The 13,730-nt window shown below is 38.9% G+C and overlaps 1 protein-coding gene across 2 annotated transcripts in view; it reads left to right on the forward strand.

The window, feature by feature from the left end:
* Positions 1-13,730, forward strand: part of FMN2 (formin 2) — a 366,439-nt gene that overhangs the window by 184,376 nt on the left and 168,333 nt on the right. For both annotated transcript variants that reach the window (XM_044267009.1, XM_044267010.1), the window contains one exon: positions 7,342-7,403. In XM_044267009.1, the coding sequence (XP_044122944.1) occupies positions 7,342-7,403 (62 nt within the window). The remainder of the gene's footprint in view (positions 1-7,341; positions 7,404-13,730) is intronic.

The following is a 13,730-nucleotide window of genomic DNA, read 5'->3' on the forward strand; positions in this document are numbered from 1 at the left end:
GTTTCCCTGTGGGTGAGATGTGTTTAGTCTCCCACGTTCCTTGGGTCCAAGTGAAACTGTCATTTTTTTTTTTTTTTCTTTTTGCTGAGAATGTTTTCAACCTAGCTGGTGTAAGATCTCTCAAATACTGATTTGGAGAGATACTGGGCAAGTATTTTTCGTATAGGAATGTAAAGGGGCTGTCATAACAATAAACACCACCAGCGTTTTCTGAGTGTTTACCTCTTGCATACGCACTATGGCTCTGCTTCGAGGTGTTTGCCTTAAGTAACCCCCTGCAAGTATCCTATAGGTGCTTTTATTAGGCCCATTTCGCAGATTCTAAACAAATGGAGACGCCCTTTGTTACCCAGCCAGAGCCAGCTTGACCCAGAGCCCCACGTGTCCCACTGCTTCCCAGCTGTGTGTGTCCAATGACGATAGGACATTGCATGGTGCTCTCTTTGCGTTTTATGAAGCTGTTTCCTTATGAACGGGAGATCAGGCTGAGCTCAAGGAATATTTAACTTGTCCAGTCAAGTTAAAGGTACAGTTAATTTTTGGGAATTACTGTTTCAACCTGTCAACATTCGACAAAGATTTTTCTTCCCAAGCCTCTTGTCTACTGGGTTCTTCGATATATGGTGAAGGACACAACCATGAATTAGGCGTGCACATGTAGTTGTACAGGGAAGGGCCTGTCAGTGTTCTGTCGTGTCTCCGTATGTCTGAAGATCGTGCCTCAGATGAGTGCAGTTGCACAGAGCCTCGGAGCCTTGGCTGATGCGGATTGATAGGCTGTGCCTGGGGTCACCTCTCCTGAAGCGTGCGCTGCTCCTTTCTGGCAAATCATGATGCCACGCCATTTTTTCTGTGCCTTTAGAACCTGAGAGAAAAACAGAAACTTGGATAAAATTAGTACATGGTAGAGGATAATAGAGAGCCACAAGTTAAGACTGAGCAACAAAGAGCCAGACTTAGCCACTGGTGTGGTGGCAGCTTCTCAGATGGCCTCCACGGATCTGGTGTGAATGCTCTGGTGTGTGGACTGGACCTGGAGACTCAAGATGAATTCTTGGAGATGATGGGATGTCACTGCTAAGATTAGGTCAGGAAGAGAAGGGGGCCTTATCTTGCATGCCCGGTGGGGCTCTCTGAAGGAAGCCTGCTGTCCACCGTGAGCGTCCCTGTGGAGAGACATTTCTGTCAAGAAACTGAGGCTCAGGTTCAGCCAACAGCCAGTGAGGAGCTGAAGGCTTCAGTCTGAGGAACCCAGTCCTGCCAGCAACCACGTGAGGTTGGGAATGGATCCCCCGGCAGAGCCTTCATAGTAGAAGGTCTCAGCCTTGGCCAACTCCATGATTAAAGTCTTAAGAGAGACTTTGGGGGAAAGGCACCGAGCTAAGCCACACCTGGATTTCGGACCCGCAGATAATGTTTGTTGATAATATGATAATTTATTTTAAGCCCTAAGCTTTAGTGTAATTTGCCATGCAGAAATGGATAACTAATATTCTTGGTAATAAACACCATGAGGTTTTCTACTTTTGGGGGGTCTCTACCCTCACTTTAGCAGGTCATGTGAGAGGGAGGGATTAAGGCAAGAAACCACAGGGACTGAAGTGTTCAGGGCTGATGGAGGGAAGGAGCCATCAAAAGCTGCCTCAGGGCTGTCTCCCCCTAGGGAACAGCTTAAACAAAACAAGAGTGGAGTAAGTGAAGCACTATCAGTGTTCTGTGGCTTAAAACAGTGCATTCACTAAGAGTAATTGTATCATACTGAATGACACCCATAACGCGAACTATGTCATCTGGCTACTCAAAATAAATGAAACATTTCTGAATTTGGCTAACAGTATTTTGTGAACTTTTGTTTTGCATGAGTTTCCTCTAACTAAACCTCTTAAAATGCGGTCCTTTCCCTTTCATGCCCCTTTTTTGATCAGAAGTACAAAGACTGGATTCTTGTTATGCAGGAATTCAGACAGACGGGTTACACTCTAGTCTGTGTGTGACTGAAAGTCGAGGTAAGTTAGAATCAGCACCATGTCCCACATCGCTGGTGTCGAAGAAGGCAGTGTTAACAGCAAAGAGGGAGTGTTCAGGGAACGTGATACAGGCCTGTAACTCTCACCTGTTTGTGTACTTGTGTGTACAATGTCATGTGTGGAGCATACAATCACTTCCCATCTCAGATCTAGAATTCTCTTTACGTAATGCAATATCTTAAAATCAAAAGGAGATCTTTTTTTTTTTCTGTTAGCAGAGTTCATTTTGATACATTTTTCGTATCTTAGGTTACATTGATTATTTGCGTTCTAAAATAGACTCTTTGACTCTTCACTCTGTAACATTGTGGCTTAACGAGAAATGTGTTGGGAATCAGCAAGTGTGTGCCAGCGGAGTTCATGAATTAAAGAACTATTTATGTTCTTAACTTCTGATTATTGAAAGCAAATGTTTAATCCTGAACCTAATTTTAATCTAACACATTGCCAGCCCTGTCTCCAGTTTCTAACCAGTGTGTTCACAGATAATGCATGTTTTGAAATTAATTACATGAATTATTCCAAGGCTTCTTGAATTATCCTTCTTACTCTAAAGTTGCTTATTTTCTCCACATGATGAACATATGCTACAGACAAAAGTCATCATCCCACTTGATAAAAGTCTCAGAGAAGCTTAGATCAACCGTACACAGCCTGTTGGTAGAAAAACCAGAAAGGGTATCATGTTCTTTTACTTAATTATCACATCCTTGGCATTTTATAAAAGTTTAAGCTTAAAAATAAAACAAAAATGCTATCCATTTTGGTCTGGAATGATTATTAACACACGGTCCTTTATAGGTCGTTTAAAGAGAGTGGTAAAAACCTCCATATGTTCTAATCCTGAAAAGTCTGTGTACTTTACAAATAAATTAATGATCTCTTAACATGCAAAAGAGAATTTCCACTCAACATCTTCTTAGTCCTTACACTCTTCTACATAAAAACAGAACAGGTGCTTCTTGGCTAAATTCAAAGTAACAAATTCATGTATATCTTAATGGGAAACCATGAAAACTGCTTGGTAGACCTGTAGGGGAGTGTCTGGGTAGGAAGTGTGAGTAGTCTCAGATGATGATGGCCGATTCCAAAATTCTTCCAGCAGAGAGGAAGAAATGAGTGTGAAGTAGTTGGTCTCTTATCTGAAGTATAATCCCAGTAGCACCTAGTTGAATGTTAGAGAAAAAAGTAATCTGAAAGTTTTATCACTGAGTATCCTTCCAAATTTGGGGTTTTTTGTGTACTGAAATCTGCGACTTATGCCTAACGGTTTAAACGCCAAGTAAAGGAGACAAGAGTATGATGAACGATACCCTGTAGCCGTAGCCAGGTTGCCACTCAGTTGTGGTAGTTCATCGTTTAGGTGAGAGCACACCCCTTTGTAGATACAGGTGGAATTTTTCTGTTTGGTTTATGAGGGCACAAAACACAAATTGGACCAAAAAAAAAAAAAAAAGAAAGAAAGAAAGAAAGAAACTTTAACCTCGAGTTAGATAATAAAGCATCTTAGAGCCAGAAGGGTTGAACTGTTGTGAAAACTTGAAGAGGGAAATATCATTAACCAACCACATGCTAGATCCTTTTACTTGCTCCTGCCTTTGGTCCCCACGAAACCCCAAATCTTGCCAGTATTTTCTTTGATTTCCTTTTCCCCTCACCTCGTCCCCCTAAAGAAACTAGAACTTGTCAAGTAACTTACTTGAAGTGATACGGCTGCAAAGAAAAATGGAAACCCAGTTAAGTTCGATTCCATGTTCTGTGTTCCTTCTCTATCAGTAAACCATCCCATAAAAATAGTATTGCCTTATGCCCACAATAGCCAAAATATGGAAAGAACCTAGATGTCCATCAACAGATGAATGGATAAAGAAGATATGGTAGATATACACAATGGAATACTATGCAGCCATCAAAAGAAATGAAATCTTGTCATTTGCAATGACATAGATGGAACTAGAGGGTATCATGCTTAGCGAAATAAGTCAGTTGGAGAAAAACAACTATCATATGATCTCCCTGATATGAGGAAGTGGAGATGCAATGAGGGGTTGGGGAAAAGAATAAATGAAACAAGATGGGATCGGGAGGGAGACAAACCATAAGAGACTCTTCTTAATCTCACAAAACAAACTGAGAGTTGCTTGGGGGGGTTATCGGGAGAGGGGGCATCGGGTTTGGACATTGGGGAGGTATGTGCTATGGTGAGTGCTGTGAAGTGTGTAAACCTGGTGATTCACAGACCTGTACCCCTGGGGCTAATAATACATTATATGTTTACAAAAAAATAAAAAAATTATTAATAAAAAATAAAAATAAAAAATAGTATTGCCCTTTGGGGGAAAAGAGAAATTATCACCTTGAAATAATCTGTAAAAAAGATATTTTCCTTTGGGGCACCTGGGTGGCTCAGTTGTTAAGCATTTGCCTTTGGCTCAGGTCATGATCCCAGGGTCCTGGGATCGAGCCCCCTATCAGGCTCCCCGCTCAGTGGGAAGCCTGCTTCTCCCTCTCCCACTCACCTGCTTGTGTTCCCTCTCTCACTGTGTCTCTCTCTGCCAAATAACTAAATAAAATCGTAAAAAACAAAACATTTTCCTTTCAAAGAAGGTTGAAACTTGGCACATGGACTCAAGGAATTTGTGAGGTGCTTTTTCCTTGAATCTTTTGCCACCTTAAAAAAATATATGTGTATTTCTATTTCTATTTCTGTGAATTCCTTAGCATGGCCATATCTAGACATCGGGTTGGAGCGGTCTCTGTACATTTAGTCGTCAGCAGGCTTTCAAGGCTGAGTCATTAAGAACATCCACATCTAATTAGTTCCCGTTTCAAGTCAGTGTTTTCTGAGTAACGGTTAACCGGATGGTAAGCTCGCAGAGTCCCTGAATGATAAGGCACTTGACATATTATTGCGTATCTGAGTGAAGGCATCGTTTTATTTCCTTGATTTTCGAATTTTATCAGTTGAAATATATAGATTTTAAGGGAGGGAGCACTAGAAGATACCACTAAATATTTAGTAAAATAGGAATTTTAATCTAAGTCTCGATCTTTGAAATGCTAAAACGTGCTTTTCAAATTGCATGCATACAGCACCTCAGTAACTTTCACCGTTCCCAGAAGACTTCTTTGGCCTTTATTTCCCATCTAGAACGCCTGTCATTCCATCCATTCACCTGCCAGTATCTAGTCTTTTCTAATTTTCAGCTACTCAAGCGTGACTGTATTGTTCTCTCGAAACTGTGATTCCCATCAAATCGTGTTAGCGTCTCTCAAGTGTAAAGCCAAGTGGGAGAAAATTGTGTGGAAAAATAGTAACACTATTTCTTTCCAAGGAGATTTCCGTGTGGATGACTAAAAAGTGAGGTTTCATGGATTAGGAACTTTTGAGGTCTTGCTTAGGACCGTATACCTACGATTAGGACCATGTGGCATTTATTAAGATGTTCTTTAGTTTCTGACATTGTGTGAGATAAACAGATGAGAAACCGCAGTATACGCACAAAGTTGCAGGTGGGGAACACTTATAGGAATAACGTGTTTTTAAAACGGTGGATATAACGTCAGAGGACAATTGTATCTTTTATAAAGAGTTTTGACTTGAGGATAAATGATTTTTTTGTGTCTTTACCTTGTTCCGAGAATGAAATCTTACACTAAGTTGACGACTTGCATTTCTTTCTTTCTTTTCCCATCAATCTTTTGCTGTATCGCTGGAGGAATGTAGAAATACTGGATTATTATCTAATGAATTCCAAAGACAGAGATCTTTGGGCTCACTGCAAGATTTTCTTTAAGGCCTAGACAATGTACAAGTCCAAAGGGGTAATTCCACACATGAATTTGCTGTCTTTATTTGGGTTTTATGCATTTTGTTACATTATAGGCATTTTACCTCCAGTGAAAATCCGTTTATTAATCCCTTTTAATTAATTTCTGAAATATAGTCAGAAGTTAGTTGGGTTGGTTTTTCGCTTGGAGTCATTAAACAGATTGTGATATGTTTGCCTTATGTGGTCAAGGAGTGAAAACATTTGAATGAAAGTTTTCATCAAATTCTTAGATTGATATTTGAGACATAACTTGTTGGAAATGGGGAGAGTAGTATTAGGGTGGAAGTATCATATTCTACTTACTGTGATATTTGTTGGTGAATCTGGGCTCTGTTCCCAGCTCCAGACAGAAATGCTACATTATGTTGGTTAGATATCTCATCCGTCATACGCTTCAATTTCCCACTTGTCCTTTTTAATTCCTTCTTGGTATTTTGCCAGAGCCAACTAGACTATGTCTCATGTACTTAAGGCTTTGAGAAAAAAAGACAGTGTGAAATGCCTCAATTATCAAAATAAACCTAACCAATTTGTGATTATCTACTTCGTGATTTTTCTCTCCCAGAAATCTTTGATCCTATAGGAGTTTCTTTGGCTAGTTGGCACAAATCTGAACAGGCAAACTCACATCATTTCCAGCTAATATATATGTAGGTAATGCAGAATGTTTTTGATTAATTTGTGCCCAAACTGAGTTATAAAACGTACTTCAAAATCCAACATACTTCTCAGGCTTAAAGTGCATTTAAGAACATATACCCAGTTTTTGAATATTCATCCCATTTTTTCCGTATATAAGCGTGGGCAGTTTGTATGGGAGGAATGGATTTGGGGCGCCTGCGAGGCTCAGTTGAGCGTCCGACTTGATCTGGGCGTATTTCACAGTCGTGAGTTTGAGCTTCATGTTGAGTTCCACACTGGGCGTGAAGCCTATACTTAAAAAGTGGATTTTAAGGGTGCCTCTGTGTTCCTCTCAATACCATTGTCAGTGCATTGTCCTTTGATCATAACCATGTAAAGAATTATAACAGAAAATGCATCTTTCATTTTTATATTAAGTCCTTCGTTTAGTGATTAAACGTAACCTTTGTCCTAAGTCTAAAAATTGGCAGATAAAAGTATTTATCTCACAAAATGGGATATAGCAGTAATGGGAGTGATTAGCCCCTTTTTCTAGTGTTTAGAAAATTTTTCAAATTCATGCAGTTGGACCTTGAAAGATAGATAGACTCAGAGTTTATCTTTGACCTTTGACTGGGTCATATTCATGGGATTTTGCATTTGAGGGACAAATGAAAGCTTTACACTTCACCCCTGCTGAAATTCCTCGGACACAGTCTTGGTGGTAGAGTTCAGTGAGTGTGTTGAAGGTAGAACACTATTCTGGAGATGATCACTGTTGTTCAAGATGGTCAGACACCTTTTTATAGCTGGCTTAAATGCCAATTTTATATCTTTTCTTTTGTATTTTTTTTCCACAGCTGTTGTGAACTTGGACAATTCTGTGGTTGATCTGGAGACCCTTCAAGCTCTCTATGAGAATGTGAGTAATAGAAGGAAATTTATGTGTGAGTATATAATACATATGCAATACTTGCCAGTATGTACATCTAGACTCATTGCCTTAATGTCCTTTAAGAAGAATTGATTTAGGTACACTGAATTTACTTAAGTATAAGATAGGTAAAATACTTTCTAGGAAACCTACTGGACAAATGTGTGGTCTCATAATTTCAAAGAAGGCGGTTTAGAGCACGCTGTGTGTGAGGTCATTTACAACCCCTCTTTTGATGTATAATAGTCAATACTTAAGTAGAGGCTAATTTGAGCTGAGCACTGTTTAACTAACAGTGTGATCAGAGTTATCAGTTTAACTCTGATTAACCAACTCAGTTAATCTCCCCCGAAAACTCTAGATAGGTTCAATTATTATCTCCATTTTACGTATGAGGAAGTTGAGTCATAGTAAGATCAGGGGACTCGTTCAGAAATCACACAGCGAATGTGGTATGGCTGGGGTTTAATTCACTCTGGCTCCGTTTCTCTAAACCGAATAGCACTAATTCACATGGTGAGAACGTGATTACCTTATCAGGGCCTTTATAGTGCTTCTGATTATATTTAGGAGAAAGTCTCACTGTGGCCCTGTTTTGTAGCTGGTGTTCTCTCTCTCTCTCTCTCTTTTTCCCATTTTGTTTCTACTCTTGTCTCTGTCGTACCTGGTATTTAAGCCTCTATTTGTTTAAGGGGCATGGCCTTGGTCCTTGACTTTTCAGCCCCAAGTCAAGGAACTTTCTGGTTCTGGAAAACACATAGTCAATAGGATACAGACTTTCTTCCCTGACTACTCCCTTGGGAACAATGTATTCTTGTATACTTCTCACTCTTGAACTTGGTACTTTTAAAACACGTGTATATGGGGTCTCCCCTATGAAGTTTAGACCTTTGTAGGAGATCTTTCTTGTGGTGCCTCACATAGAATCTGTTGATCACGTGTGAAGTTCGTACCTGGTCAGCATGGTGAACACGGGGGTTCAGTTAGACGGACTCATTAATGGAGACGGAGAGAGGTTTGATGGTTGATTATGTAGTTGTCAGTACATGATGGAAAACTGGAAAAAATAAATATGTATTTAATATATTAGTGTATTAGTGTCCCAGTGAAGTGAGTGTTTAAAATATATCCATTTAGAGGTACAGAGAGTTTTCATTTCTCTTGAATCTTTGATACCAACCCTCCCCCAACCAGGAGAGCCCTATGGAAGAAATGAGGGAATACCAGGGAAAGTAAACATATCATAATGATGTCTGGTGTTGGTATATGGGTGACTCTTTTTCTTACATGTACATATATACAAGTGCTTATGTATATACACAGTTTATATGTGTGTGTATACATGTGTTTTGTATATTATATGAAGACATGAATATCTTAATCTGGTATATCTATGTGCAGAAATATATACAGAAAAAATACAGAAATGGGGGACAAGTGTATTTATGAGGAAAGTTTAATTTGGGGTGATTTAGAGTATTTTATTTGGCAGTTTTTATCCTTTTAGAACAAATTAATTTCATGAAATACAAATTTCTAGCTCTGAATAAACTAGATAGCTACTCAGAATTTGTGTCTAATTTCTCTCTCTTTTTTTTAAGATTTTATTTATTTATTTGACAGAGAAAGAGATCAGAAGTAGGCAGAGAGGCAGGCAGAGAGGGAGGAGAAAGCAGGCTTCCTTCTGAGCAGAGAGCCTGATGCGGGGCTTGATCCCAGGACCCTGAGATCATGACCTGATCCGAAGGCAGAGGCTTAACCCACTGAGCCACCCAGGCACCCCTGTGTCTAATTTCTTATCATCATACTTGTGAAAGTTGAATGAGAATTATGGAACTGGTTAAATTTGTGGTTTTCTTAATGACCCACAGTTCTCAAAATATGAACATTTTAAACCCTCATTATCGTTTTCAAAGTGTCAACCACATTCTTTACATTTAGCAGGTTACAAAAGGGCGACAAGAGCTGTGTGCCACGTAAATTACAGTAAAACCGACATTTTCCTCAAGGGTCTCAGGGTTCTGCCAAGTAAAGCAGAATAAATACTTGTGTGTTTACAAGCAAACAAGAATTAATGGAGATTACTTTTTAGTTGTAAAACTCAGAATGATACTACTTTACTCACAATTACCATCTTAAAATTCATTTTGGCTTTTGAGACAATCTCAAAGATGCAGTAAAGTTGCAAGTTGCAGGTGTGGTACAAAGAACTTATTTTTTTTTTCATCCTTTGCAAATACATTACCAACATTAGACCCCATTATCCCTGAATACTTTGGTGCATATTACCTACAAAGAAGCATACCTTTAACCACAATGTAACCATCAACATTAGGGAATTGGCCTTGATAATATTAATATCATCTAATCCTCAGATCCCAGCCAAGTGTTGCCAGTTGTTGCAATAATGTCCTTTATATTTAGGACATCTTTGAAATCTTGTCATGCTTCCTGTTGGCCTTTCCTTGGACACTTGCCTCTTCTGTGCTTTACATAACATTATGTATGCATACGTCTTATCTTTCAACTGAACAATGAACTCCTTATTAGTAGGAATTTTATATTCCATGTTTAGCATACTGGTTTGTATATAATATTCATAATAATTACTGATTAAAGAGTGAGCTGTTTTTGTTCTTGGTATGATTTTATAATTGAGGGAGTGAAAATTGTTTATATCACCATATTTGATGTATTTTTTGAAAAGATCAATGTAAATGTGGTGATTTCAGAAATATTTCTTCAAAGATTCAGAATTATTGTGTAAATAGTTAACCATTACCAGTTCAGAAATATTTCATTAGATTATGTGTGATTTTTCAAATAATGGTTTTGAATTAAAATAGTAATGTTCGGTCATAGGACAAACTGAGCATTTTTGTTTCCTTTGCATTGATGTAATTTTGGAGAATACTACCTCAAGAGCCCCTTGTTGCTGGAGAAATCTTGCCTTTTCTTAGGTTATTTTGAATCTTTCAAGTATCTGTCCAGTGGGTTGACAAGAAGCTTGTCAGTTGATATTGAACAATATCAGTTCAGTTGATATTGAACAATACGTACTTGAGTGAACTTAAGGCGAACCAAGACCATAGAACCAGTTACAGTTTATTTTTTAGTGCACAGTGCAGATAATTTTTTGTATGGTTTTCAGTTGCTGATCGCCTGTGTGTTTCCACGTGACTGATACAAACAAGGCAGTGTGCTGTGTGAATGCCGGTCTCTGGTATACCTTGGTGGGAGTCCTTCCTACTTCCTACAGATTCTTCCCAAACTTTTCAACAGTATCATAGCTAGATTCAAATGTGCCAGACTCATTGAGCATGACATGATATAAACATGCTTTTAATACTCTGTCCGTCCTCTTCTACTCCAAATCACACAAGGGCACACCAGAAGTTGTAGTTCTAACTACATGAAGCCAGTGAGTGTACTGTTCCCTAGGGGACTGGGTTTCTACCTATTTTCATCTACAGAAAGGGGCAGCCCAGCAACCCATGTAGCTTTAATAGAAGTTTTATATGTTCTTGATGGTATTTCATGCTGTGAAATGAGTGGATGGATGGATGGACAGACGGACGGACTCTTTGTAACAGAAGCTCAGCACAGTAAAATACTCAGGCTATTTATCACTCCAGCTCCCTTCCCTTGCTCACTCCCGGCTTCCTAACTCACCGACACATGGAGATTAAGTTATCTGACTAATATGAACCAACTTTTCTTCCTTTGTCACTACCACTTTCTCTATCTAAAAAAATTCTAGGAGCACCTGGGTGGCTTAGTGGGTTAAAGCTTCTGCCTTCGGCTCAGGTTGTGATCTCAGGGTCCTGGGCCCATATCAGGCTCTCTGCTCAGCGGGGAGCCTGCTTCCCCCTCTCTCTCTGCCTGGCATTCTGTCTACTTGTGATCTCTCTCTCTGTCAAATGAATAAATAAAATCTTTAAAAAATAAAAAATTCTAGGAATACCTTTGTGTCTTCTCCTGTTCCATCGGGTGAGCTGCTCTCATTCTGTTTTTGTTTCTGTCCCTAGCTCTTTTTTCAGCAGCTCAGATGTCCCTCAAATCTATCTATCAATCATCTACCTATCTATTTATGATTTTATTATTTATTTGACAGAGAAAAAGACAGTGAAAGCAGGAACACGAGCAGGGGGAGTGGGAGAGGGAAAGCAGACTTCTGCCCAAGCAGGGAGCCCGATGTGGGACTTGAACCCAGGACTCTGGGATCATGACCTGAGCCAAAGGCAGATGCTTAATGACTGAGCCACCCAGACGCCCCCGATGTCCCTCAAATTTAAAAGAGAGAGAGAGAGAGAAAGAAAGATAAAAATGTGCAACCACAGATGGGCTCTGAAAACATGTCATCAACAGGGAAAGCGTCTCTGAGGAAGGGACATTTGGAGTGAAAGTGGGAGTCACCCAAGAAGGAATTGAAATTGTTCTAAGCAGAGAGAGCAGTGTATGCAAAGATTTGGAAGCAGAAAAGAGGAGTTGGCTCACTGGCAAGAAGAAAACCTGTGTGCGTAAATAGATCTGGAAGGAATGGGTGGGAGGAGTTGCGGCAGTAGGCAGTGGCTAGGTTCAGCGAGGGGTTTTAGGACATTTTAAGAGAATTGTGGAATTTAAAATTTTTCCCTTTAATTCTGTCAATTTTTGCATCCTATATTTGGACACTTTCTAATTAGACCCATACACATTTAGATGTATCTTTCTACATTAATCAGTACGAAATTCTTCCCTCTGCTAATACCTAGTCTTGAAGTTTATTTTAAGTGATAACTGAGATGGCCATTCTGCCATTCTGATACTTACTGCTTACATGGGTTTTCTTGTTTTGTGTACTTCCGACTTACCTGTGTCTTTATGTTGGAATTACTTATATTAGAATGTCTTGTAGGTAGTACATATTCTGGTCTTGTTTTTTTTATCCACTATGATATAGTCTTTTCCTTCTTGGAACATTTAAATTGTTAACATTTAATATAGTAATAGTTATGGTTGGATTTAAGTCTATAATTTTTTGTCCCTCAGCAGTTGTCCTCTGTCCTGTGTGTGTGTGTGTGTGTGTGTGTGTGTTTATTTTTAACTTCTTGCTCTGGGAATTACAAAATACATCTCTAAACTTTGACATCCTGCTTACCTGGAGTAATATTATAAAATGTAGAAACCTCGATGATATCATATAGGGCTTTTTATTGTCTCTCCTTTATTGTCATGTGAATAACACTTACGAGGTATGTACAACTCCATGAGACACTGGTGTAGTTTTTGCTTTAAATGGTAATGTACATTTAAGGGACTTAAATGTAATCTTTCATATTTACTCCCATTTTCTACATTTCTGAAACTCTCCCTTTGTTCTTTTGTTCTTCTTGGTGGGAAGAACATTTAACATGAATCCTAACCATTTAACAGATTGTTAGGTGTACAATATATGATAGTTATCTATGGAAATAATGTTGCACAGCACATTTCTAGAATTTTCTTTGTTTTGCGTAAATGAAATTTTATGTATGTTGATGGGGAACTCCCCATTGTCCACTGTCCTCAGCCTCTGGCAACCACCGTTCTATTATTTTCTTCTTTGATACCTCACGTAATTGGTGTCCTACAGTATTTGATCTTCAATGTCAGCCTTATTTAACTTAGTCTAACCCCATCAAGGTCCATCCATGTTGTCACATATTGTGTGATTTCCTTCATGGTTAAAGGCTAAATATTTTCCACACACACATGCATATATATATTTATATTTATGTATTTACATATCATATTTTTGAAAAAATCTATTCTTCCGTCAGTGGATGTTTAAGTCCTTTTCATATCTTGGCTATTGTGAATAGTACTACCATGAACACAGGAGTGCACCATCCCTTCTGAGAACCTAATTTCAATTCTTTTCGATTCCTGGATTACATGGTAGCTCTGTTTTTAAGTTTCTGAGGGACTACCATACCGCTTTCCATAGCAGCCATACAATTTTGAATTCCAGCTGACAGTGTACAATAGTCCCAGTTTCTCTACACCCTCCTCAACACATATTGTCCTTGTGTTTTGTTTTTTGTTTGTTTTGTTTTTGTTTTGTTTTGGTAATAGCCATCATAATAGGTGTGAGATAATACCTCATTGTGGTTTTGATTTGCATTTTCTTGATGACCGGTGATACTGTACATCTTTCATATACCTCTTGGCTATTTGCATGTCTAATTGGGAAAAATGTCTATTCAAGTCTTTAGCCTTTTTTTTTTTTTTTTAGCACACTCTAGAGATTGAGGGAGTAAGCACAAGCAGGGGGAGAGGGAGAGAGAGAATCTTAAG

This window comes from Neovison vison, chromosome 10, assembly GCF_020171115.1.
Source record: "Neovison vison isolate M4711 chromosome 10, ASM_NN_V1, whole genome shotgun sequence".
NCBI classification, from domain to species: domain Eukaryota; kingdom Metazoa; phylum Chordata; class Mammalia; order Carnivora; family Mustelidae; genus Neogale; species Neogale vison.